The sequence below is a fragment of the Callorhinus ursinus genome, unplaced genomic scaffold, assembly GCF_003265705.2.
Source record: "Callorhinus ursinus isolate GAN/ISIS: 27379988/994484 unplaced genomic scaffold, GSC_fseal_2.0 scaffold4, whole genome shotgun sequence".
NCBI lineage: Eukaryota > Metazoa > Chordata > Mammalia > Carnivora > Otariidae > Callorhinus > Callorhinus ursinus.
The window spans coordinates 60,744,381-60,770,877 of record NW_027397066.1 but is presented as its reverse complement, the minus strand read 5'-3'; the positions used below and the strand labels follow the sequence as shown (position 1 = coordinate 60,770,877).

Genomic DNA, 26,497 nt, shown 5'->3' with positions numbered 1-26,497 from the left:
ATCATATGATTTCATTGATAGGTGCTATCTAAAAAAAAAAAAAAAAAATGAACAAACCAAACACAGAAACGGATCCCTAAATACAGAGAACTGGTGGTTGCCAGAGAGGTAGGGGGATGGGCAAAATGGATGAAGGGGATTAAGAGGTACAAACAGTTATAAAATAGTAAGTCACAGGAATGAGAAATAAAGCACAGGGAATATAATCAATAATATTGTAATAACTTTGTATAACGACAGCTGGTAACCACACTTATTGTGGTAAGCATTTCATAATGTATATAATTCTGAAATCACTGTTGTATACCTGAAACTGATATAATATTGTGTGTCAACTATACCTCAATTAAAATTCTTAAAAATAAATATAGGGGTGCGTGGGTGGCTCAGAAGCGTCTGCCTTCAGCTCAGGTCATGATCCCAGAGTCCTGGGATGGAGCCCCGCATTGGCTCCCTGCTCAGCAGGAAGCCTGCTTCTCCCTCTCCCACTCCCCCTGCTTGTGTTCCCTCTCTGGCTGTGCCTCTCTGTCAAATAAAATTTAAAAAAATAAATATAAATATAAATAGGGACGCCTGGGTGGCTCAGTTGGTTAAGCATCTGCCTTCAGCTCAGGTCATGATCCCGGGGTCCTGGGATTGAGCCCTGCATTGGGCTCCCTGCTCAGTGGGGAGCCTGCTTCTCCCTCTGCCTGCCACTCCCCCTGCTTGTGCTCGCTCTCTGACAAATAAATAAAACCTTCCAAATAAATAAATATAAGTAAACCAGACTGGGGGAAAAAAGTGTGCAGACAACTTTTTTAAAAAAGCACACTGAACCGGTAACACCTAGTCTAGATTCCAAGTAGTTTTTCTCTTATCTTTCAAGGCGGACTTAAATCCTTTTTGAAACACTGCAAAATGTAAACAAGTGCCAGTTACCAAAGCCTATGCCTAAATCAGTCACTATTCAACCACCACAATACCTTGGGGAAAAGAATACCATACTGTATAATCTCATTTTTCCTTACTTAGCATATATACATTCCTTCACTACTGTCTATTTTCCTGGATTAATATGAGATTTAAGTTAGGGACTATATGTGAAACACTTGATAAATAGTCATGTTTACAGAAATATAAAGTGTTTATATATTAAAGGAAGATGAAGAGATTGTGGGGTGATACTATTTGAAGTCAAAGTTTGATCCTTCAACGATGAGTAAAACTTCTTTAAAATTCTAATTCAGGAATTAAATTCATGTTAATCACTAACAGTACTGCATGTTTTAATACGTGGCAATTCTACTGAAATTATATCCAACAATCTTAAAGTCTTTTATTGAATTCAATCAGAAGTATACAGGGGTTTTTTTTGCAATCATAAATATAGAAATAAATGAAAAATGAATTCTATGACATATCTGGACCAACTCTGAATTTACAAAGTAAATAAAAAATACTCGGTTCTCATTTTATCAAGTGACTCTGACTAACAAGTGAAAAATACATCATTCCTGTTGATGGTTTCTTGTGGGATTCCTTGAGTATATTTTAAGTAAATAAAGAATATATTAGACTACAAAGCAACAAAGAGATTTACAGCAGAAGCACTGATTAAAATGATGAATGTCCCCAACGGCGGAAGAAGCATTTTGCCAGAGGATGCAGAGGGATGGGTTTTGGGACCTGGAACTGGAACTGGACCTGGAGCTGTTAATGAGAACACACAGTCATTGACACATGTCATTTCTGATACCCAGTTTCATGCACCTAAACCATGTACCCTTAATATGTAGACATTCAAGTTGAGCTACAAAATTTCCTAAAACACTAACCAGGAACAATGTTGAAATAAATATAGTTCATTACAGATTTCAGGCTGTATTTTCATATATTATCATCAGGTTGGGTGTGCTGACAGTTTTTATCTAGGATTCCACAGACTTTTCAATATCTACGTAGACAAGATACTTTTTGCTGTTGTTCAAGTTCTCTAGAATTTCTCAGCAATTTTTTGTTTTCATTTGCTGTATATACATGCAAGGTAAAGTTTGATTCTATTTCAAGACTATATTTCATATGTATATGCTAATAGTTACCAATATGTGATTAAATTCAGCTGCATTTTTAAAGACGAAGCCGTGCCAGCTGAAAAAAAAAAAATTAACTTTTTCTCTCAGTACACAAAACACTGGTCTGGAGGAAACGGTTTCCCTTTCATCTGAACTAGTGAAGAGAAACAGTGGAGTCCATTCATAGGATGATGATCTGTTTCACATTCCCTGTAACTGAATTATGGCTGTGTTTTGGTTCAGAGTGTACAAGGGAGGACTGGGAAGTATCCAAATGGGATCACCACTCAGATTTCATACATGAAGCCAAGAGAAACAGCCAGTAAATTTTATGTCTTTAACTCATATTATCAATTTACTCGCCATAATTATAAAAATGCAGTTGTATGTATACAGATGGGGAAAGGGACAGGCAGGTACACTCATACATTAGTTTGTTACTATAGAGCAGTGGTTCTCAAGGGAGCAGTACTGCCCCCTAAAAGGCAGTTTGGAATTTGTCAGGGTATATATATATATATTTTTTTTTAAGAGTTAAATTTGTCGGGGCACCTGAGTCGCTCAGTCAGTTAAGCGTCTGCCTTTGGCTCAGGTCATGATCCCAGGGTCCTGGGATCAAGTCCCAGATCGGGTTCCCTGCTCAGCGGGGAGCCTGCTTCTCCCTCTGCCTCTGCTGCTCCCCCATGCTCATGCTCTTTCTTGTTCTCTCAAATAAATAAATAAAATCTTTAAAAAAAAGAGAGTTAAATTTGTCTTTAATGGGACCATCCCTACTAAAATTGTCAGCATGTGCTGAGTGTAAGGAAATTGTGAGTTAGAATCTTGACCCTGAGCATTTCCTTCGTTTTTAACCTTTTCCAAAATTTATAAAATTCCTTTTATAAATCATTTCCATTTGTAGGTGATCTTCAGGATCTCTAAAAATAGCATACTACTTTAGTTGTCTTGTTTTTTTTTTTAATTTTTATTTAAATTCAATGAACACATAATGTATTATTGGTTTCAGAGGCAGAGGTCCGTGATTCATCAGTCTTATATAATACCCAGTGCTCATTACATCATGTGCTCTCCTTAATGTCCATCACCCAGTTATCCTAACCCTCCCCCACCCCTCTCCCCTCCAGCAACCCTCAGTTTGTTCCCTATGCTTAAGAGTCTCTTATGGTTTGCTGTCAGGTATTTTTTGATAGTCACAACAGTGGGGTAGAAGTAGAGGGCTCTTTGGCTCGGGTCATGATCCCAGGGTCCTCGGATCGAGCCCAGCATCGGGCTCCCTGCTATGCGGGGAGCCTGCTTCTCCCTCTCCCTCTGCCTGCTGCTTCCCCTGCTTGTGCTCTCTGTCAAATAAATAAAATCTTAAAAAAAAAAAAAAGTAGAGGGCTAGATACCTTGCAATGCTCTGGACAGTGTTTGCACCAACCCACTGCCACACGAATTTCAAATGCACTGGCAGACATACATATAAGTTAATAACCTATTTATAATGCTTAAGCCCAGAACCTGAATCAGTTTTACATAGAAACAAAATATTTTTGGATAGTTCTAATAAACATCAGTTTCTATCTAGCTTCTATTTCTTGCCTTTCATTTTCTTAAACTTGCACAAAATTGCTTCCAGTCTTTTCTTAAATCCAATTTGTATAATACAATCATCTGTCCATTATTTCTTTTAGTATAATGTAGGCACTTAATATTGAAATCTATATAATTTTGTTATAAATTATAATTAGGACATGATATTGATATTCTTATGGGTACAAGTAGGTCTCCTTATCTATGCATGTTATTCCAGACACTACAAAGGCTTTATAAATATTTGTTATAAAAAGGGAGAACTGGGTTGATAGGGTTGAGAACCACTGCTCTAAACAAAACACACAGTTGAAAATGATTGCTTAAGAAATTAAGTTACTCCCACAATATACACACTAATAAGCATTTGGATATGACATTATATCCCATACTATGATGCCTTAAACTCTTGAAACTTTGTTCCTGTTATTGAGGAAAAATAAATTTGTCACTTTTTCTATACTGCAGATGAGACATTTATCAACTAAGGAAATGAAATATTTCATACCAGGATTGCCGGGATCTTCTTGACTTTTGTCTTCTAAAATATAAACAGATTTTGAGTTAATTATATTGTACATCTATTTATCCAGAAGAGAATAATCTGATTAAGCAAACTTGGTTATCTCTGAAAATGGGCCTGCAGGGCAGAGTATTAGGTTTAGATTTATGTGTGGGGTTGAGGAAGTGTTTAATTTTTACTCACTTGTGCTCTCTGAAATTTTTTTTTACTATGATGTATACGTGTTTCCATTAAAAGAAAGATTAAAATTTTATTTACAAAAAAGTATTTTCTGGACATTGAACTAAGATTCCCAAGTACAACATTAATACTATCAGTTACTGAGTGCTTCCCATGCATCATACTTTGTGAAAATGATTGATGTACATTGTCATGTTTCTTACAGTCTCAGTAGGTAGGTATAGTTATCAGTATTATACAGATGTTCCTCAAAACTTGCATAAAACCACAGAGGCAATGACTGGAAGCAATGTCTAATTTCAAAACCTCTGCTCTCAATTACTATGATACACGACCTCAATTATAATGCTATACTAGCACTGAAATATTACGATATTGCCATATTTTGACAGCTTTGAAGCCAAATACCAATTCTAGGAGCCCAGGATAGAGGTGTCTTTTCTATAACTACATCTGGTTGGAAGACAAGTGTCACACGACAGAAACTGAACAAAATTTGCAAAGTCTGAGTCCCTAGTTTTCTCTTTCTAGTCTTTTACAGGTTCCTTAAACTTCCTATATTCCATATCTTCATCTCTAAAATGGCAGTAACAATATTTAAGTGGATTAAACAAGATCCTGTGTAAATGTTTTTTGACACTTTTAAAAAGCCTGCACTGCACACAGCTTTCCAGATGAGTGCACAATACAAAATATTCCCAGCAAAACCTAGTGGCCTATTTGTTGGAGGACATGGTGAGGGCAGTCAGGAACACAGAACTGGTCTCATGCTGTAGGGTTCTGATACACACCTCTTTGATGATGCTGTTCCAATTATGACAGATTCCCTCACAGTAGCCACGTTACCTTGGGAAACCTCCTGTCCCATTCTGGAATAGACCCCTGCAGCAGGAAGCCAACTGTTCCAGCTGCAAGTTAACTGTCTTTTTCTTTGCTTAGCCCAGAGAGCCATAATAGCGGCCTGCTGCTCACACTGGTTCCTCAACGTTTTCTCCCTCTGGCTTGCAGACTGGGATATCAGAAGCTGTATAGCCCAGGTGTTTTCCTTTGCCCTCTTAAGACTGAGCTAACTGAATGGTGATGGTAAAGGACCCACAAAATCGTGATACCTCCACCCCCAATAAAGAATTTATTACCAGGTTTTTCATCCAGTTGTACCACTTTTATTCCTAAATGAGAAAGAATTTCAGATATTAAGAAAGACAACTACCATTTACTACTATTTTAAACTACCATTCATTTTGCCAGACTTTATCTCATTACGACTTTAATCAGTCCTGCAAGACGACGTTTTCTTCATTTTACAGATTTGGAAGCAGAAGCAAAGAAAAGTGAAATAACTTATATATAAGTTACTCAGAGAAAATGAGTCTGTCTACACAGCCTGTGTTCATTCCTTACTCGGCTCAACCTCTGCCGTTCAGATAACCACTGGCTCGAAGGAGCCAATGAGAACACTACGCAAACTCAGGTCACTGAGTTGAAGGTATGTAGACACAAAAGATGTATCATCAGTGTTGTTAGAGGTTCACTTCAAAGTTGTGAGCAAATAAACATGTGGCCCAACATGGCAAATCCAGGTGAATATAAAAGAGCTGCTGGACCTTCTCTCTGGGCCTAAATCTGTGAGTGAGGCGATTAACTGTGAATATGCTGTCTTTGTATATAGCACCGTGCTATTTCCATAGACAGCGATGTTAGGCAAAGCTCAGCACTGTGCTATTCATTCCATAATAATAAGACATACCAAAAATTATTTTCAAAATACAAGAACTCAGGAGAAAGGATTTAAGCATTAAATGGGGGTTTGCACCCTGAGATTTTGTGTTTTTCTAGTCCTTATAGATATCCCCATAAGGTAAACATGACAATTATTAGCCGTATTTGAAAGATAACAATTCTGAGGCAGAGAAGTGTTATTACTGTCCATAGCGCTCTTGGAAATTATGTCCACTTTTTAAAAAATTTACTTCTCTTTGTCCCAGGAAAAAAATTAAGTTTAGAGACCTTTTTCCTCCTCTGTAAGCATAAGTTCTAAGCCCCTTCTGAGGAACTTGACAGAAATTACTGTTCAGTTTCTCTGGCCACAGAAGCTCAAGGCCCCTCAATGGCCTTGTCCTCAGCAACAGGCTCACACTGTTTAAATGCCTATTTGACATCTTCACGATTATATCTTATAGGTAAGTTAAATCTGCCATGGTAAAATAAAACTGGAAAAACACTTGAAGAACCACAAGTCTTAAGGAATGGGTGGGTACTAGGGTCGTAAGTTAAGAAACGTGGGTCCTTTATTCACTTATGTGATCTTGTGCAAAGTACTTAGGCTCCCCTGCATTATCTAATGGTGACAATTATTAACTATACCCCCCAAACTGGCAGCTTCCTCTCTCATATGCCAACCACTGCTTACCTGGTAGTGAAAAAGTTTCTGGAATTGTCATTCCTAAATGAGAAAGAAGTTTTCAGTGACTTACAGTTTGCTCCAGTGAGTCTATTTTACTCTTATCTGATGAGCCTAAGTGATAACAAGTGCCAAAGCTCCCACTGCACTGTAGTTTCTGGCTTTTTATTTGAAACTTCTGGCTATGAGAACCCTCATTGTGCAAATCCACTTCAAGCTTAGAGAAGCATTCTGCCATGGCACCACACACTGAGTCTGTCTATATGCCAGAAGACTATATTTTGTTACCTGGAAATTCTAGATGTGAGTTGTTAGCCAAAGCTTTTTAAAAGTCAGCTTTTGTGTGAAGGTGAAGTTTCTACCGAGTAACATTAGCTGTAGAACCTAGAAGGCACTGGCTTGCATACCTCCAGGTCCCAGCAGCCTTGCCTTCAGCCACGCCCCTAAGAAGCTAACTTTCCTGCTCCAGGAACACACGTATACCAGAGATGAAAGACTTTTTTTTTCCTCTCTACTCTCTTCCCCAGCTACATCTTTGTAGAATGGCTAGTAGGCAGCTGTAAGGGAACTGTTAATGAATAACAGTCTCATGATAATACATTCTTTAATGTCTGGGGGAATTCTTCTCACCTCATACTTGGGCCCAAAGAGTAAAAAGAAAGCTGTCTTACCAGGTATTTGGGTGGGTTCATGGCCTGTCATACCTCAAGACAGAAATGAGTGTTAGTGTTAATCAATTATCTTGCACTGTGAATGCTCTTTTGTCTACACCTCCCCCCTCTCCAACCCTAAAAAAAGGAAGAAGAAAACAGTGACAACAAAAACATCTTTCAGTGGCTCTTCATTCTCTGACAAAGCCCACTCCAAGAACTTCCATGATCTGGCCCCTATCTCTCCAATCTTATCTTGATAAGTCAGTCCTAGTACAGCAGCTTTTAAATGAGAACAGTACTGAGTTCAAGACTCTGTGTGGTTTACGGGCGCCTGGGTGGCTCAGTTATTAAGCATCTGTCTTCGGCTCAGGTCATGATCCCAGGGTCCTGGGACAGAGCCCCACACTGAGCCCCACATTGGGCTCCCTGCTCAGCAGGAAGCCTGCTTCTCCCTCTCCCACTCCCCCTTCTTGTGCTCCCTCTATGTCAAATAAATAAAATCTTTAAAAAAAAAAAAAGACTGTGTGGTTTAGTTTTATTGTCATAATTATTAGCTCTATGATTGGGCAGGCTTCTTAATCCTTCTGAACTTCAATTCCTTATTTATGCAAAAGAAATACATTGTAGGTTTGTAAGTAAGTGATGATTAAAGGAAATAAGTCATAAAAGTGCTTAGTATACTGCATGGAATCCCTCTGTTCTGGCTTAACTCATTCCTCAAACTCTCCATGTCCAATTATGTCCCTAGTCCTAGGAGTCAGCTCTTATGTTTCCCCCTAATCTTGTAGCTAGTCACAGAGGGTAAGGAAAAAGATCACTTACCAAATAAGACAGTGGACTCCTGGCTTTTCACTTCTAAAGATGAGAACAGAAACTCTTTAGTGAAAAATGCAATCAACTTGAAAATTAATTTAATCTTGTATTTATATGGCTATTTACAGTGAAAAACTAAAAGCTTTGAGAGATGGCAGGGACCAGGGTAAAAGGGGAGAAAATTTAATCCACTGGAGCTTGACTGACTTATAGTGAAAACAACTATGGCTAGAGACCCAGGCTCTCTCCTAGATTAAGCAAAACAGCTCTTTTTGATTTTTTTTTTAAGATCAGTCCAAAGACTCTAACCTACATTTGTCCTATTTCTTAAAAATAAAATTTCTGGATTACATAACACATTATAATTACAAATAATTTGGAAAAACACAGGAAATCATTAAAAATTACTCATAATCCCAGATCTCAGAGCTACTCATCCTCAATATTTTTGGTATATCTCCTTTCAATTTTTTTGCTATGTATATGTACATATACATTTTTAAGCATTTTTTCCAGCCTTGAGAGATATAACTGATAGACAGCCCTGTGTAAGTTTAAGGTGTAGAGCATAGTGTGACCTACATATATTGTGAAATGATCACAACTAACATCCAGCATCTCATACAGATATTTTAAAAAAGAAAAAAACAGCTTTTTTCCTTGTGATAAGAACTCTCAAGAGCTACTCTCTTAAAAACTTTCAAGTGTACCATACTGCTATACTACTATACTCATCCTGCTATATATTATATCTCCAGTACTTATTTCTCTTACAACTCGAAGTTCGTATCTTTCGACATTTAAGATTTATTTATTTTAGAGAGAGAGACAAAGAGATAAGCAGATTCCCTGCTAATAAGCACAGAGCCCAACGTGGGGCTTGATCTCACAACCCTTAGATCATGACCTGAGCTGAAATCAAGAGTTGAATGCCCACCAGGGAGCCACCAGGCACCCCTCTTTTGAAATTTTTAAATAAACTGCTATTACAGTTCATATGCTTTTAAAATATATTTTACTTGCCACTATATTATAAGCACTTTCTCATATTTTTCAAAAATATGATTTTAGGGGCACCTGGGTGGCTCAGCATAGAGTCAGCTTCTCTCCCTCTTCCTCTGCCCCTCCGCTGGCTCACATGCATGCATGCACTCTCTCTCCAATGGATAAATAAATCTTTAAAAAAGATATGATTTGTTTAATGTTTCATTATATGGATAGTATTTAACAATACCCAACTGTTGGACACTAAGGTTATTTATAAATTTTGGCCACCACACACTGTAAACATTTTGTACACAAATCTTCATTTCCTTAGTACAAGGATATAGGATATAACACAAATGTGTTATAACTAGGTTAAAAGGTATGGACTTTTTAAGGCCAGTAATACATACCATCAAACTGTCCTTCAGAAAAGTTCCAATTTATAATCTTACCATTAATTTATGAGTGTCCCTGCCCCAGCACCCTTGAGGACATTTGAGTAATACCATTACAAAAAGAGACAAAAACAAAAACTTGGGAATGAGCTGTACTTCGAAATATACCAAATAATCAGACGGATATAGCTAAAAGCATCTATTACTCAGATTGCTGGAAGCAGAAATAAATACAGAAAACATTTTAATTTAGAAAAAGATAACGCCATTTTTTAATGCCCCTGCCCAACACCCTAGAGGTTACAAGAGTTTGTAATTTGTCACACCTTCCTCTATCCATATAACAGCTAACATAAAAGCAGAAAATATGCTCTTTAGTATATGTGCTGCCAAAGTGAGCGTAGAAAATATGCCCTTTAGAACTAGTTCCTCATATCATGTCTCTAAATGCTCTGTCAGTCATCTCAGAGATAAACAGGAGAGTTAGGTAAGAGAGAAGGCTACTGCATCATCTTTATAAAGGTCTATCTATATAACTCAGGAGGGCTCTGATATACCAAACTAGTAAGCTAAAGTGGGTTCTGCCTTCTTCCCACTTTTCCTTACTGTGTCATGCTTACCTGTTTCCATCCCAGGAGAGCTATATTGCAAATGAAAACCCCCAGAGTTTACAAAAATGTCTTACCAGGGTCTTCAAGGTTCTGGTCTTTCTCACCTAAGTTATAAGAAGAAACTTATCCATTTTAATGATAAAAAAAATAATTGAGAATAACTATAGTTACAGCAAACTATTTTCAGGTATTAGAGCCACAAAGAACCACTTGGTATGTCCAGTAAACTAAAGCTACTAAATTTAAGTGTGAGCCAGAATCTAAATGCACCAAATTGGGCTGGAACCTTCCTCTGGCCCCCTTTATTAAGAAAAATCGGGGAGACAAACCATGAGAAACTATAGACTCTGAGAAACAAACCGAGGGTTCTAGAGGGGAGGGGGTGGGGGGATGAGTTATCCTGGTGATGGTGATTAAAGAGGGCACATACTGAATGGAGCACTGGGTGTTATACGCAAACAATGAATCATGGAACACTACATCAAAAATTAATGATGTATGGTGATTAACATAATAAAATAAAATTAAAAAAAAGAAACCACTATCCTGTGGACATTATGGAGAAATAACAAAAAAAAAAAAAAAAAGAAAGAAAGAAAAAAGAAAAGGAAAAATCATCACATAGAGCAAGTCTCCTGGGGATCTCAATGAGGTAGAAAAATGTCCGTCTTGAAGAGTTAGCTGAAGTCCCTGTGAAATGACCAGTAAAACTTGTGGCTGCAATGGGCCAGTAAGAAGTGCTGTTAAGCAAGTCCTCAGGGGCTTCACATGAAACTTCACAAAATGCTTCACATCGGGGTTAGGAAGTATCTTCCAAACATCAAGTAAATTGCATACTTAAGGAAAAGCCAGATGCTTCCCTCTCTTCAATAAAGAAAAACTTACTGTAGCTAAATGGGCCAAACACATAAGGAACTTATGCAAAAAAGTGATTTGAGCCATATCAACGGAAGTGGAAGCTTAATGGGGAAAGCATCCAATCACCCAGATATTTTAGTCAAATGATCGCAAACATCAGCATATTTGACAGATGAAAATGCGTAGCTTTTCTACTTTCATCTGGATGTGTGGTGCCACACAGGCTAATCTCAATGACGGAATACAGAGCTATACATAAGAGGCCCTGAGGCCTGTCAAGAGCAACTAGCCCCTCAGGTCCCACCAACCTTACTCCCCAGAATGTTTCCGTATTATTCAGATCTCCAGAGACACAACCTTCCCATTTACAAAAAGTTGTTTCCCCCAGAATAAATTCTTTTTTCCCCTTCTCTTTTCTCTCAAGTTACACCTTCATATCTGCAAAGTACTCTTTCTTCACTAAGAAGTGAATTTGCTAAACAGGAAAGAGCTACTAAATACTAAACATCCATGTAAGGATTATTTTTAAAAATTAGAGCACACTTACCAGGGTTGTAAATATAGATGGGTAGATGATGTTCTGAAATACAAACATGTTTTCATTACCTAGTACTATGCTCAGATTTAAGTAAATGTCAGGTTCAGTCTGTTTTTAAATGCTTATCAATAAAAAAGATTTAAGTTGGCTTCTAAAAATATAGTAATATGAGAAATATAAAACTTCAATTTCAAAAACAAATGGGTATGGATTTATTTTAATTACATGAAGAATTCACAGAAAAACTAGCCAGGAACACAGCTAGAAAGAACTTTATAGTCAAACTTTTAACAAGGAAATCTTTAAAGGGATCCACCCAAAGCATACATTAGCCTAAAGCACTTTCTGGAAACTTGGTTCAAATCTGTTGGGCTTATCTGATAAAGCTCCTCCTCCTAGAATTCCTGTTTATCTTCCCAAATCTTTCCCATGGTCCTCTAAGGAAGATTGTTTTTGTTACCTCCTCCTATTTTTCCGTGAGGAAGGTGAGACAGACCACATTACGACTCTGTCCCCTCAGTTTCCCTTCAGCCATACGTACTATATTCCTTTCCTTTTTGGTCTCCCAAATGTTATTTCCTAAGCTATCAAAATATGGGAATATGAATCTAGCACTGTGCATAGAAATCATGTAGGGACATTCAAAAGTCCTTAAGCTCCTGCAAGGACAGGCTAGGGTGAGAGTGGCATGGTCCTTGCATGCCCAAGGCAAATGCAGTGTTTTTTGAGAGAATAGCTACAGGCAGGGCTGGGGGTGGAGCGCAAGTCACAGAGGCTCCTGGGCCCTCCACCTGACGGGATGGTGGTGGTGGTAGCTGTAGCAGCAGAAGCAGCAGCACAACTCAGCCTTCAGAAGATGATGGCTGCAGAATGACAACGGGGTGGGTGGCTCTGACCCATACCCGGGAGAAAGTCATACTCCCATTACAGAGATAATACTTTAAACGCATATCTTACCTGTGTTCTCAACACAATTTTCAGTTTTTAGACCTGAAACAGGAAGATAAAGCTTTATTAGTTAGATACTCTCTGCCCTAGTAAGATTTCAAAGATTTCATTTATTTATTTGACAGAGGGAGACAGCGAGAGCAGGAACACAAGCAAGAGGAGCGGGAGAGGGAGAAGCAGGCTTCCCGCGGAGCAGGGAGCCTGATGCGGGGCTCAATCCCAGGACCCTGGGATCATGACCTGAGCCGAAGGCAGACGCTTAACGACTGAGCCACCCAGGCGCTCCTACCCCAGTAAAGATCTCAATTTGGTCTTACAGCTACTGGTAATCTAATCTGTCAGTTTTAGTCTATCAGATCCATAATTTGGTGGGATTTGAAATGCGGAACAATTACATTTTTGTACTCACATTACAGCCATTTAACAGCAGTATGATCTTTGACAAAACATCTAATGTTTTGGGAATTCAGTTTCCTTATCTGTATCTTTCACTGGGAGTTTGCTTCAAATAACCTCCAAATGCCCATACAAGGCTAACACTTTATGATTCTATTCTATGATTAGTTGGCAAACATTAGGAAAAAATTTATATGTCTAATTAATCTTCTCTTCGGATACTAAATGTCCTCAACAGAAAACCTATCCTTTTACTATGACAATTTCTTTTTTTTTTTTTTTTTAGGAGAGAGTGAGAGGGCATGTGCATGCACAAAAGCAGGGGGAGGGGCAGAGGGAGAGAGAGAATCTTAAGCAGACTCCATGTTCAGCACAGAGCATGACTGGGGCTCAATCTCATACCCTGAGATCATGACCTGAGCCTAAATCGAGAGTCAGACGCTTATCTTACTGAGTCGCCCAGATGCCCCATGACAATTCCTATTCATTGGAGAAAAAGAATCTCAATCAGTTCTTAAAGATCCTTGGATATATAAAGAAAGATCCTTCACATTCATATAAAGAAACAAGTTGGTCTATCCCAGAACACTGATCTGTGGTCTGTCCCAGAACACTGATCTATATATGTAAGGAAATCCAGTTTTTGGAAAGCAAGAATATGGCATCTATCACTGTATCTTTATAAGGCCCTAGACCCTCTTGCTGGGTCTAGGGCCCTTAAAAATAAATCATCAGTGCTGCAGTGACTCCTCTGAGACATGACATCCAGGGCTATCTGCTAGCCTGCCCAACAGAGGTTAAGGCAAGAACTTCAGTGGGAGGATGTTTAGATTTGGTGCCAGCATGAGCCACAGAGGAACTCCTAGAATGCCAGAGAAAGCCTAGAGTCCTATGGTCTCTTCTCCATGCCTGGCTAACTCACTGATCTAATCTGGATATTGAGCTACCTGAGGATGAATCTCTCCATATAAAATGGGGGAATCCCTAAGAGGTCTGGCTTCACTATGAGAGATGTGCTTTTCTGTAATCTGCTCTCAAATCCCGTTCCATTTGTGGAGTTTGAAACAAGAATCTAGGTGACTTGGTCCAGTTTCTACTGGTCCAGGAAATAGTACGATCCATTAGAATCTGGATGGTGCCCTGAGGCTAACCTCAGGTCTCTAGCTAAACTAGAAATTAAAAAAAAAAAAAAGTCTAGAGACTAATACAGAATATCGCATTAGCAGGAGATGAATGAGTTCAAGTCTCACTCAGAGGGCTTAGCTGAGGGTGAGGTAAAGGTGAGGGAAGACGTGGCTAAGAAAGCTACAGGTGTAATAGATTCAGCCAGGGGTCTAGACACTGGGGCATTTTTTTTTTTTTAAGATTTTATTTATTTGACAGAGAGAGACACAGTGGGAGAGGGAACACAGGCAGGGGGAGTGGGAGAGGGAGAAGCAGGCTTCCCGCTGAGCAGGGAGCCCGATGCGGGGCTCGATCCCAGGACCCCGGGATCATGACCTGAGCCGAAGGCAGATACTTAACGACTGAGCCACTCAGATGCCAGAATGCTGGGGAGTTTTAAAGGCTTTATCTTTCATCTGTACCACAAATTAGAGTATGTTTCTTAAAGTGTAATCTTCTAATCACATACTTCAGGATCATCTGGGTGTTTACTGAAATCGCAAATTCCAGGACCCTAGCCAGGACTACTGACAAAGAATTTCTGGGGGTGATGTCTTGTAATCTGCATTTTAAACAAGGACTCCCAAGTGATTTTTTATGCACCAAATTTTTGAGAGCCTTCTCAGTAGTAGAGGATGGATCTCCTTTTATGTTTAACACAGATCCATTTATTCAAGACTGCATTTCTCCTTCCTATTTGACTTTGGATTTAATTTTCCATTAGTGTTTCAACAGCAGAAAGTAAACTACTTTGGGTTTCTAAAGAAGTAATAGGGTTAAAATGAATGAGACTGATCAAAAATAAACAGGAGAAGGCAGAAATATATAGGGAATGAAAGAAGAGAACATAACCACAGATGTGGTAGGTGTAAAAAAAAAATGAGATTCCTATGACTAGCTTTAGGCCAATAAATTTGAAATATAAGACAAATACCTAGAAAAACAAACTTTACCAAAATAACTCAAGAATAAATACAGGGGCGCCTGGGTGGCTCAGTCGGTTAAGCATCTGCCGCCTTCAGCTCAGGTCAAGCTCCCAGGGTCCTGGGATCGAGCCCCGCATCGGGCTCCCTGCTCAGCGGAGAACCTGCTTCTGCCATTTTCACTTGCCCTCCTTGTGTTCCCTCTCTGGCTGTCTCTCTCTCTGTCAAATAAATAAAATCTTAAAAAAAAAAAAAAGAATAGAGAACTTGAATGACATTATAACCATTTAATAGCTTAAACTTTTTCCACAAAGAAATTACCAAGATAGTTTTGTTTTTACAGGGTACTAAAGAGAAGGTAGCTGCACAGAGAGCTCCAGAGATCTTCAAAGGGTTTCCCTCAAGTATTGAGCAAAATACTGTCCAACTTACACATGTGAGGAAACTACGTGAGGCCAGGAAAAGAACCCACAAGAACAAGAGTAGTGCCTATTCCCACCAGTCACACTGGAAAACCTTGTAAGTTGTCATTTTAGCAGTGAACTCTACAGGAGGAAGACTTAGAAACAGTCCAGACAAGAGTAAATAAAGCCTCTCAGGAATTCCCAATCTCCTTCAGATCCTAAGAAATTACAGATGTCTGTGACCAAACTCACAGCTGGTTGGAATTTCCAGCAACAAGACTAAGGCAGTATTTGGTGATCACTGGGTTTCTGCACACAAGCCCTTTGCAGGGCTGCTACTGCCAGCCTGTCACTGGGACTGAGACAGACTGTCTCAATGAAAGAAAAGTCATGACTCTCCAACCCCCTATCTTATCATGCAATGGATTCTCTCTGAACTTAAGTCCCATAGGTAGGATAAACCCCAAAAGTTCCATCACATGGAAATTTTACTTCCAATTAAGAGCCAAACCTGGCTGCTAAGGCCTTAACCACTTTCACAAACAAGTGCCTGTCCATCTATCAGACCTGCAGTTTCCAAACAGTGGCAGAAATTCACAGGGCTCCCAAGGGATATTTTAAAATTTTAGGACAAACACAGATGTACTTGGTATCTGTCAGATATAGCATGAACTACTAGCTTGCAACAGAATGCAGTTTCACAGTTATGCCATGTTACATTCTGTTTGATGACATCAAGTATTTACAAGGCTGTGTTTTCAGCAATTGTGATAAAAAAGCAAATATATGTGAAAATCAATGTGGATCAGCAAATAAGGTGGTATCCAATCTGATTCCAAGCTTTGAGAAGCTGTGCAGTGTCCAATAGGCACATACATCCCATTAGCAAGTTATTGTGGCTAAGAACGAAATAATATTTTTATAAAAAATTTGTGTATTATTTTTTAAAACAGTTACTAAGATGTTTAAAATACTTAGATGAACATAATACTTATTGAGTTGTTTGACTTCACTTAATAAATGGAACTTTTAGGTATTTCTTTTACCCTGTGGACACTGTGAAAACAATTACAACAACACAAGGGACACCATGAACTAAGAAAATTTGAGAACCTCTGCATTAGACACCACAAAAGCTTACTTACTACTTTACCCAAATTACTGGCTCAATGGGGGCCTTACCTACAGGAATTCACACCTGAAAAGACAGTACAGTTCTCTAATAAAACAGCCTGCCCCCAGGTTGGACAAATCCAATGGAATCCTGTATCCATCCATTGTAATAATAATTTGTTCATTGCCTTGGATGTTCTTATAAGGAGCAGAACTTCAAATGGTGATCCTGGCAGGGATCCAGGCACCACCTTGGGACTGACTGAAATCTACTAGTGCCAACACTAATGTTCTAAAGCTGTATGATCAGGCCACTGAGACACTCAGAACTGTATTACTAAAGATAAAACCATATGCAGTCCCTCTCTATGGAAACAAACACAGCAAACACAACTCATGAAGTCAATCTTTATGCTATACATATATACGTTTATGCGGCGAATGCACCTAGAGAAAGGCATCTGGAGACTGGCAAAACAAATCAAGCATGTGTGGTCATTGTCTCTACTACAGCTTCTGGCTCTATAAGCAAAGGATTAGGACTTCCAATAAAAAATTCTATCAGCCTCCCCATTAAAGATCTCTACAGGCTGAACTGGTCTGGCTGTCTTCGGCTATTTATTAGTTGCATACAACCATGCTACCCTGTCTTGGCTGAGTTCCCAAGCTCCAAGGAATTAGGTATTAAAGAATGAGGTGGATTGGAGGAATAGTATACTCTCCTTTTTGTGTAGTTGTGCTTGTCCTGACCTCAGTGGATGGACATTTATATAAAATCTGCTTTTACTTCAGTAAATGAATATGTATTTATATTTCATATGACCTCAGCAAACAAACAGATCATACTGATTAGATCAAAAACACCAGTATATGAAACTGTAGGCTGACTTTGCTTCCAGTGGTTCTGTAGCTAGTCTCCTTTGCCAGAGAGGTCACTGTGGAACTGATCATTATGGAAAAAAGGACAGCCAATCTGGATCATCCCCAAGAGGAAGTGATAGCATGAAATGGGTTGGGATTATGGTAGGAAGCTTCTGATATGGTTCCCAACGACCCTGCCTCCTGGTAGTCAACCCTTATATAATCCTCTCCTCTTGAGTGTGGAATGAACTAGTGACTTGCTTCTAGCAAACAGAATACAGCACAGGTGATGTTACTTCCATGATTAGGTTTCAAAAGACTATGACTTACTGGCACTCTTTCTTGCTCTCTCTCTTGCTTACTCTGATGAAGCAAGCTGCCATGTTGTTAGATACTCTATGGAGAGGCCTATGTGGCTAGGAATAAGGGAGGCCTCTGGTCAATAGCTCATGAAGAACTGAGGTCTTAGTCAACACCTACAAGGAACTGAATCCTATCAACAATCATGTGAGTGAGCTGGGAAGCAAATCATTCCCAGTCAAGTCTTATGATGACTGTAGCCTCGTGAGACAGCAAGATCCAAAAAGACCCAGCTACATCACACCCAGATTCCTGACCCAAAGTAACTGTGAAATAATAAGTACAGTTGTTTTAAGCCACTAAATTCTGGACTGATTTGTTATGCAGAGATGGATAACTAATATAGGTGTCAGGGTCAGTTTTATTTATGTCAGATGTCTAGCATACAGTCCTCTGTTATCCAGTCAAACACTAATCTAGTTGTTGCCTTGAAAGTATTTTGTAGATGTGATTAGAGTCCATAATCAGTTAACTTTAAGGGAGATAGCCAAGATAATCAGGTGGGCCTGATTCAATCAGCGGAAAGGCCTTAAGAGACTGAGGCTTCCCAGAAGAAATTCTGCCTGTAGGCGCAGCTTCAGCTAATGCCCAAAAGTTCCAGCCTGCCCTTCCTGACAGCCTGACCTACAGATTTGGACTTGTCTTGCTAGCCCCCACTTAATATATATGACTTAATATATATTTCCTATATATTTTCTACTGATTCTGATTCTCTGGTTGAACGCTGACTGATTATAGGGATGAACAAGTTTGGTGGATGAAAGTCTGGAGGAAGTTGGTGGTGAAGAGCTCTCTCTTTTGCTATAAATACAGGTGAACAGTCTGAACAGCCTTCCAAATTGCTCTAGGTGTTGACTCATACTAGGAATTTCTCCTGGTGATGAATATGTCATGTCCTCTCTACATGAGATCTTATTGATGTCTCAGTCCCAGCCAATCTCAGACAACTGCACTGAAACTTCACTCCTCCCAGGGAAGGCTAAAAAAGAGTGTCAATTAGAACCAATGAAAATATTTGGGTGCCTGGGTGGCTCAGTCGGTTAAGCGACTGCCTTCGGCTCAGGTCATGATCCTGGAGTCCCGGGATCGAGTCCCACAAGTCCCACATCGGGCTCCCTGCTCAGCAGGGAGTCTGCTTCTCCCTCTGACCCTCTTCCCTCTCGTGCTATCTCTCATTCTCTCTCTCAAATAAATAAAATCTTAAAAAAAAAAGACATATTTAATTTCAATACTTATATTTATTTCAAGGGCTAGGCGTGGATTTATACAAACTAAGTCTCGATAGCTCTGTAGGTTTATCTTCTTTTCCCCTTTTGTTGGCTTAGCAGAGAGCTGGCTCAACAGGTCTCGGTAAGATTAACAAAATAGACTAATATCAGCCACTGGAGTCCAGGGCTAGAGTTCAGAGTATGATGTATACTTTACTATACTATTTCTCTAAGTATTCTTCCAATAAAACCTTATGTTATATCTGCACTACAAGGTACAGGGAATCCCAAAGCTATGGTTTTCAACCAGGTATTATAATTCATCTATAGCCTTCCCAATCCAGGTACAGTTCTCCAAATGGGGTCTTTTTTAAAACTAAGGAATGGAGCCTGATTACACCACTGACATTCCACCTTTAATCAAGTTTTCTAGGAAAGCAGTACAGCAGAAGGTTAACCTGCAGTAACTTCCCCAATGAGGAAGGAGAAAGGGTTTTGTTGCCATTTACTCACAGTTCACTCACGTATCCTTGGATTAGTATTTTTGACCACCAGGAAATTGTATTACCAAATGGGACACTGGTGTTTTCTCCAATTCCTAACCAAATGACCTTTTTTTTTTTAGATAAAAACTTATTGTAGGTCTTATAAAAATGAGTCATCTTGGAAATCATAAGCAAGTTTAAAACAACACAGGACTGTGTTAGCACTAAATTTAGTATCATTTTTTATCCCTTTTAGAAACAACTGTTTTTTTTTCATCCAGAGTTTTATTCAGTCACAATGGAACAAGGTTCTGATTATATCCTCCCAGCTTGAGTTTTTAAAGACCTGGCTATTTTCCTTCATAGTGTTGAAAACAGCCTAGCTTTACTTTTTTTTTTTAAGTTTTTGTCCCTGAGATCACAATGATTGTCTCTAGATGGCAGCAGAGGACATTGGTCAGAATTCAGTTTGGCATTAAATCAACAGGATCAATTGCAGGGGCCTTTGTCAGAGCTCCCAAACAAATAGTGCGTGTGAGCCTCCACAAAGGCCTCACCTTGTGGCTGGTTTGAACATTAACTCGCTGTGACAGCCTCTGCCTGACCTTGTGGGCATACCCACAAGGGTGTGCATATTCCTCTCCTCCCTCCCTCGTATGAGCTCAAATTGCACTTCCTCATGAAAACCTGAGCCCTGGCGCGTTCTCAATCAACCCAATGGCTCCACCCCTTTTGTTCATAATAATCCCACTCACAAACAACTCTGTGGGTTCCACTGCCTACCTTTTGTCCATCAAACAGTGACTGATTTGGCCTCTATCTACTGCAGCCAGCGTTTCTGTATAACCAGTGCCTCCACAAATGGCATTTGGCCCAATGCATCAGGAGCACCAAAGTGGAATCATTTTGTCAGCCCAGCTTCAACTGGGTTTCTGGCTGTGATGTGTTAGGTGAATAGGTTCTGGGGTGGGTGGTGGGGTCCTGATTTGTACTGTTCACTGATTTCCATGGTGAAGCTCTCAACCACGGCCAATTTCAAGCTACTGTGATGTATGAGGAACTGGGAAGAGATGCATGCCCACAATCAGCTTCCATGAGCTGGTATGAGCCAGCTCTAAATGGCTTGGTTTTTGCTCAGGTCCACTATATGACTGATGAGAGGAATGGGCACTTTTCCTCTCAATACAAATTTACTCGCTTCAGTCTTCATCTTCCCTCTCAAGGTAGACAGATAGTTTCATTCACTTGCAACTCAGGACCGGGACTGGGGTGAGGCAAACGAGGTGCCTATGAATGCAAAATTTAAAAAGGCACTCACTCTTAGAATCATACAAGTTTGCAGATGGTACAAGTATATGACCCTAAGAGTAAGGACCTTCCTTAAATTCTGTGCCCCAGGCGTCTCAATGGCCACAACGCTTCTGTCATTAAATCATAAGTGGATCAGCCCCCACCTCGGCATGGTGTCTCATCAGCACTTTCCTACTTACCTACCTGTACTTTTTAATCTCATAGTGCCTTGGCCACAATGAGTCAAGGTCTAAAAGTCTATCCCACTTCTGAGGCCTTACTGCAATACTCACCCTGCTTGATCAGCAGCCCTGGTTTTGGGTTCAGCCAGACAGGCACATTCATAAGACCCAAAAAGGCTCTCCTCTCACTAGTTTACTCAGTTTTACAGAAGAATGCAAGGCAAGAAACATAACACACTATTTACCAGCAGGGCAGCATCAGATACATCCCTTTAACACAAGTCCTCACAGCAATCCAGGCCTGTTCTTTTGCTCCCAAAATGATGGCTTGGGTACAAGGAAACAAGTTTACACAGGTGGGTGTAGGAACCATCCTAGCTTAGTAGCCTCATTCCACATAAAGACAATATCTCTTATGCCAGTCCATGAGTATAGTTTCAGGACTCAGCAAGAAAAACACCTGCATATGTCACACTGCATTCGGGAATGCCCAAAGCTATGGCTTCCCCCAAATATTTACAGTTTATTCACAACCCTCCCAGCTCAGATGCATTTTACCAATCAAGGGCTATGTTTACCATTAGGCAGTGTTATACGGTTACACAGTGGTCATTTCACCTTCAGTAGATTACAGAGAAACAGTGTTAGAAGATCAACAGGAGGCCATTTTCACAGGAGGAAGGAGAAAGGGTTTTATTAATTTTTCACTCAGACACCAAGCCACAACATCATAAAATTTCAGAATGCTGGGGATAAGGAAACATTCTAAAACCATCCGAAGATAAAAATAAGGTCTCATTCAAGGTTTTAGTAATTAGAATGGCTTCCTGCTCTTCAACAGCAGCACCAGAAACGAGAAGACAATGGAGGAATATCTCCAAAATTCCAAGGAAAATCGTTTCCAAAACAGAAATACAAATCTATGCAAACTATTATTCAAGCTTACAGGTAGATTTTTCAGACGTGCAAAGTCTTAAAAGTTTCCCTCAATGTCCCTTTTCTCAGAAAACTTTTAGAGAACACACACACTTGCCAAACAAAGAAGTAATTCAAGAAAGAGGAGAAAATTCCAAGATATAGGGGATTCCTCACAGGGGAGAAACAAAAGGAAGTCTCTACAGTTGGGAGGAGAGATTTTAGGATATTCAGCAGGCCTAAAGAGTACAGCACAGAGTAGTTTGATGGGGGGAATCCAGGAGTATATTCCAAAAAAAAAAAAAAAAAGAGAGAGAGAGAGAGAGAGAAAGTATCTAATATGTCTGAATGTACTAAGTGGAGATTTGTATTTCTAAGGATTTGGAGGTGAATTATTGATGGGATATAAAAAACTAAGGAAACAAAAAAAAATCATACAACTAATAACCCTGGGGTAAAAAAGGTATTTAAAAAGGTATCAGTCTTGGGGTGCCTGGGTGGCTCAGTTGGTTAAGTGCCTGCCTTTGGCTCAGGTCATGATCTTAGGGTCCTGGGATGGAGCCCCACATCAGGTTCCCTGCTCAGTAGGGAGTCTGCTTCTCCCTCTGCCTCTTCCCCCTGCTTGTGTTCTCTCAAATAAAAAAATAAAATCTTAAAAAAAATAAATAAAAAGTTACCAGTCTTTATTACAATGGGAGATTGGGAAGGGGGGAAATGCACAAACACTGAGGAGGAGCGTAGGGTGGTGGTTATTAGATATATTTGGTTTACTGACGTGACAACTATTTCTAACTCCCTTCTCCTTGCCTCCCTATACTAGAGAGGCTGGAAAAGCTAATTACTTCATTTCCAAGCTTTTCTTCAAGTTATGGATTATCAAGTAGCTGTTCTGGTCCATGATATGTAATCAGAAATCTACTAGCAGTTTCTGGGAAAGCTTTTACTTTCCTGATTAAATAGGCAGATTTAGCTGCGGATACATCCCACTTCCCTTTCTTTTTGTCTTGAACATGGATTGATGCCTACAGCTACAATAGTCACATTGCAAACATCAATCAATAAACCCAACAGGGTAAGACTGGTGGAACAGAAAGACAAAAGACTGAGAATGAGTTACTGATGATGTAATTGATGAGGTTTAAAAATTTAAAAATCAAGAAATAACATGCTGAAACATATTATTAAAAAGTTTAGCTGAGGGGCGCCTGGGAGGCTCAGTCATTAAGCGTCTGCCTTCAGCTCAGGTCATGATCCCAGGGTCCTGCGATCGAGCCCTGCATCAGGCTCCCTGCTCTGCGGGAAGCTTGTTTCTCCCTCTCCTGCTCCCCCCGCTTGTGTTCCCTCTCTTGCTGTCTCTCTGTCAAATAAATAAAAATAAAATCTAAAAAACAAAACAAAACAAAACTTTAGCTGAGAGGCAACTGGGTGGCTCAGGTGGTTAGGTGTCTGCCTTCGGCTCAGGTCATGATCCCGGGGTCCCGGGATCGAGCCCCACGCTGGGCTCCCTGCTTGGTGGGGAGTCTGCTTCTCCCTCTCCTCTACCTCTCACCTTGCTTGTGCTCTCACCCTCAAATAAATAAAATCTTTTTTTTTTTAAAGATTTTATTTATTTATTTGACAGAGACAGAGACAGCGAGAGCAGGAACACACGCAGGGGGAGTGGGAGAGGAAGAAGCAGGCTTCCCGCTGAGCAGGGAGCCCGATGTGGGACACGATCCCAGGACCCTGGGATCATGACCTGAGCCGAAAGCAGACGCTTAACGACTGAGCCACCCAGGAACCCTCAAATAAATAAAATCTTTAAAAAAAAAAAAAACTTTAGCTGAAAAATTAAAAATGAATGCCACTGAGGAGTGAAAATTGGGGATAGGGAACAGTGGGGCAGGGAGTTGCTATTTTTCATAGTAAGCCTTACAAGTAGGGCTGTGGGCCAAGTACTTCTTTGTTGTGGGGGGCTGTTCTGTGCATTTTGTTTAGCAGCGTCCTTGGCCTCTACCCATTAGATGCTACTAGTAGCAACTAGGGATGACTGTGAGAGTTAAAAATTCCAGTTATTACCAAATGACCCTGCAGGACAAAATTGCCCCAGTTGAGAACCATTGCCTTATAGTATTTTATTTAACTTTCCAGAATGCTATAAATGTATTATTTTGATAAAATTAAATTATGGGGAATAAAACTAATGATATGAAAGGAGCTAGAGACCATCAATGTCATTTCTCCTTTCAAACACCTGTCAGTTTCTTTCCTGACCTTTCCCTGGGCCTAAGAATCCAACTCCTTTCCTCCCAGACAAGCGCAGACAGAACAGAGACACTTACCACCTAGAAACGCACACTCGTAATGGCTGCAGGTCTTGTTTGTGCTTTGAAGGATAAGGTTATTGCTGGCTCCATCCTGTGACACATTAAAAATCTCATTCAGAGGTATTAATATAATTCTTTCACTTTCTTTATCAAAAAAATTTTCTATAGCAACTCCAAAGCATGTGTGGATGGTTAACAGAATGTGTTGGTCATTAGCAGCTTGAGGTTTGGCTGAATACGCCAAGGTGAAATGGCCAAATCTGGCTTGGTTTAGCCCTCCAAATGTAAATGAGACATCCTGGCTTATACTATACACCACAGTTTTGTAACTGTCCTCACAAGGTCTTCTCAGCAACTGCAGGGCTTTTGTCAGATAAAAATGAAAAGCTTTGAACTGGAAGTCATAGATATAATCTTTTCGAGATAGGCCGGCCGTCTTCACAGCTTCATTGAACATATGGTAAAAGGGAGTCTGCTCTTGAGCTTCAGAAACATACGCCATCAGTGCTATTCCATGGTTATCTTTAAAACTCATAGGGAGAAAGATCCGAGTCTTCTGGGCTTCCCATCTGGCTTCTGCATTTTCCCACACATCCTTCAAGAGCTGATGGCTTGCTTTTTCCTCCTTGAGCAATTGGGGAACATATTTGACTTCCATTTTGTCAGTGCATTTTAGGTATTCATCATCAAATGCATTATCTGCCATGTCTAACATTTCAGCCTTCACCTTCAAAAGAAAAGGAAAAGGAAATTAATACTCTTGAAATGAGATATTTGGTGTATATCATTTTCTCTCCCTTACTGTCCCCACCCTCTCATGCCCTGCCTAGAATCTCTCCCTTGCTTAGAACCAACTTTGGACATGATTTTTATGTAGGAAGTACATTCCACTGTTACTGATAACTTTTCTCAGCTGTGATCTCTTTGTATGAAACAGTAAAGGTTAGCAATGAGAAGTATGGGAACGATTATGCCTGTAATTCACTCATCTGAACCTTAGGGTGCAGAGGAAAGAGTAAGTGAAATTAAAGGAATGGGTAGCAGTCTTGGCTTTGAACAATATTCTTAGCTAGATTTTTTTCAACCCCTTAAGACTGCTGAATGACTCTGAAATATCATGTGTGAAATATGGTACATGATAAATACATAATGGTAAATATTATTCATTTTCCTTTGAGGATTCCCCCTCCCTTGCACATGTGGTTTGGGTAGAACTGATTCTGCACCTTTGCTCCTATGATAAGTAATGATGCAGGGGTGTTTTCTTTTGTTTTTTTTTTTTTGAGAGAAAGAGTGTGCACACACGAGAGAGAGCATGTGAGCAGGTGGAGTGGGGAGGGGCACATGGAGAGGGAGAGAGAGAATCTTAAGCAGGCTCCACACTCAGCAGTGCAGAGCCCCATGTGGGGCTCAATCTCACAACCCTGAGATCATGACCTGAGCCGAAATCAAGAATCAGATGCTTACTACTGGGTATTTACCCCAAAGATACAAATGTAGTAATCTAAAGGGGCACCTGTACCCCAATATTTATAGCAGCAATGTCCAAACTATGGAAAGAGCCCAGATGTCCATCAACAGATGAATGGTGAAGATGTGGTATATATATAAAATGGAATATTATGCAGCCATCAAAAAATGAAACCTTGCCATTTCCAATGACGTGGATGGAACTAGAGGGTATTATGCTAAGCGAAATAAGTCAATCAGAGAAAGACAATTATCATATGATCTCACTGATACGTGGAATTTGAGAAACAAGACAGAGGCTCATAGGGGAAGATAGGAAAAAAATGAAACAAGACAAAACCAGAGAGGGAGATAAACCATAAGAAACTCTTCATCTCAGGAAATAAACTGAGGGGTGCTAGAGGGAAGGGGATTAGAAGGATGGGGTGGCTGGGCGATGGACACTGGGGAGCGTCTGTGTTGTGGGGAGCACTGTGTATTGTGTAAGACTGATGAATCACAGACCTGTACCCCTGAAACAAATAATACATTATATGTTAATAAGAATAAAAAAGAATCAGATGCTTAACTGACTGAGCCACGCAGGTGCCTAAGTGATGCGGTTTTAAAAACCAGAGTGCTCCTAGGGGGGAGGAAAAAAGCTTTTCCCCTCTACAAGCATAAGCTCTACCCATCATATTAGCTTGGGGTGGTCAGTGGTTATCCTTTTGGTTCCATGGAGAATCCTGTCTGTAAATAAAGCCAACAGAGGAAGGCTTGCAGAGCTGAAAGGGAGAGAGAAGAGGCCCCGATGACATTAGTTAAGGCCCTGGGTCTAGCTGTACCTGAAGACTGTATTCTATTTCAGGCATAAGAATCAATAAATTCCCTATTTGCTTGAGCTAGTTTGA

The 26,497-nt window shown here is 39.9% G+C and overlaps 1 protein-coding gene across 6 annotated transcripts in view; it reads right to left on the bottom strand.

Annotated features, from left to right (window-relative positions):
- Positions 1 to 787: 787 nt before the first annotated feature.
- Positions 788 to 26,497, bottom strand: part of ART3 (ADP-ribosyltransferase 3 (inactive)) — a 155,507-nt gene continuing 129,797 nt past the window's right edge. For 2 of the 6 annotated variants that reach the window (XM_025887416.2, XM_073891793.1), the window contains exons 3-12: positions 24,153 to 24,864; positions 12,540 to 12,572; positions 11,592 to 11,624; positions 10,261 to 10,290; positions 8,203 to 8,235; positions 7,399 to 7,431; positions 6,737 to 6,769; positions 5,463 to 5,495; positions 4,132 to 4,164; positions 788 to 1,689 (exon numbers count right to left, since the gene is read on the bottom strand). In XM_025887416.2, coding sequence (XP_025743201.1) covers positions 1,556 to 1,689; positions 4,132 to 4,164; positions 5,463 to 5,495; positions 6,737 to 6,769; positions 7,399 to 7,431; positions 8,203 to 8,235; positions 10,261 to 10,290; positions 11,592 to 11,624; positions 12,540 to 12,572; positions 24,153 to 24,864 — 1,107 coding nt within the window. In that variant the 3' untranslated portion in view covers positions 788 to 1,555. The remainder of the gene's footprint in view (positions 1,690 to 4,131; positions 4,165 to 5,462; positions 5,496 to 6,736; positions 6,770 to 7,398; positions 7,432 to 8,202; positions 8,236 to 10,260; positions 10,291 to 11,591; positions 11,625 to 12,539; positions 12,573 to 24,152; positions 24,865 to 26,497) is intronic. The other 4 variants (XM_073891795.1, XM_073891794.1, XM_073891796.1 and 1 more) reach the window with 4 other exon arrangements.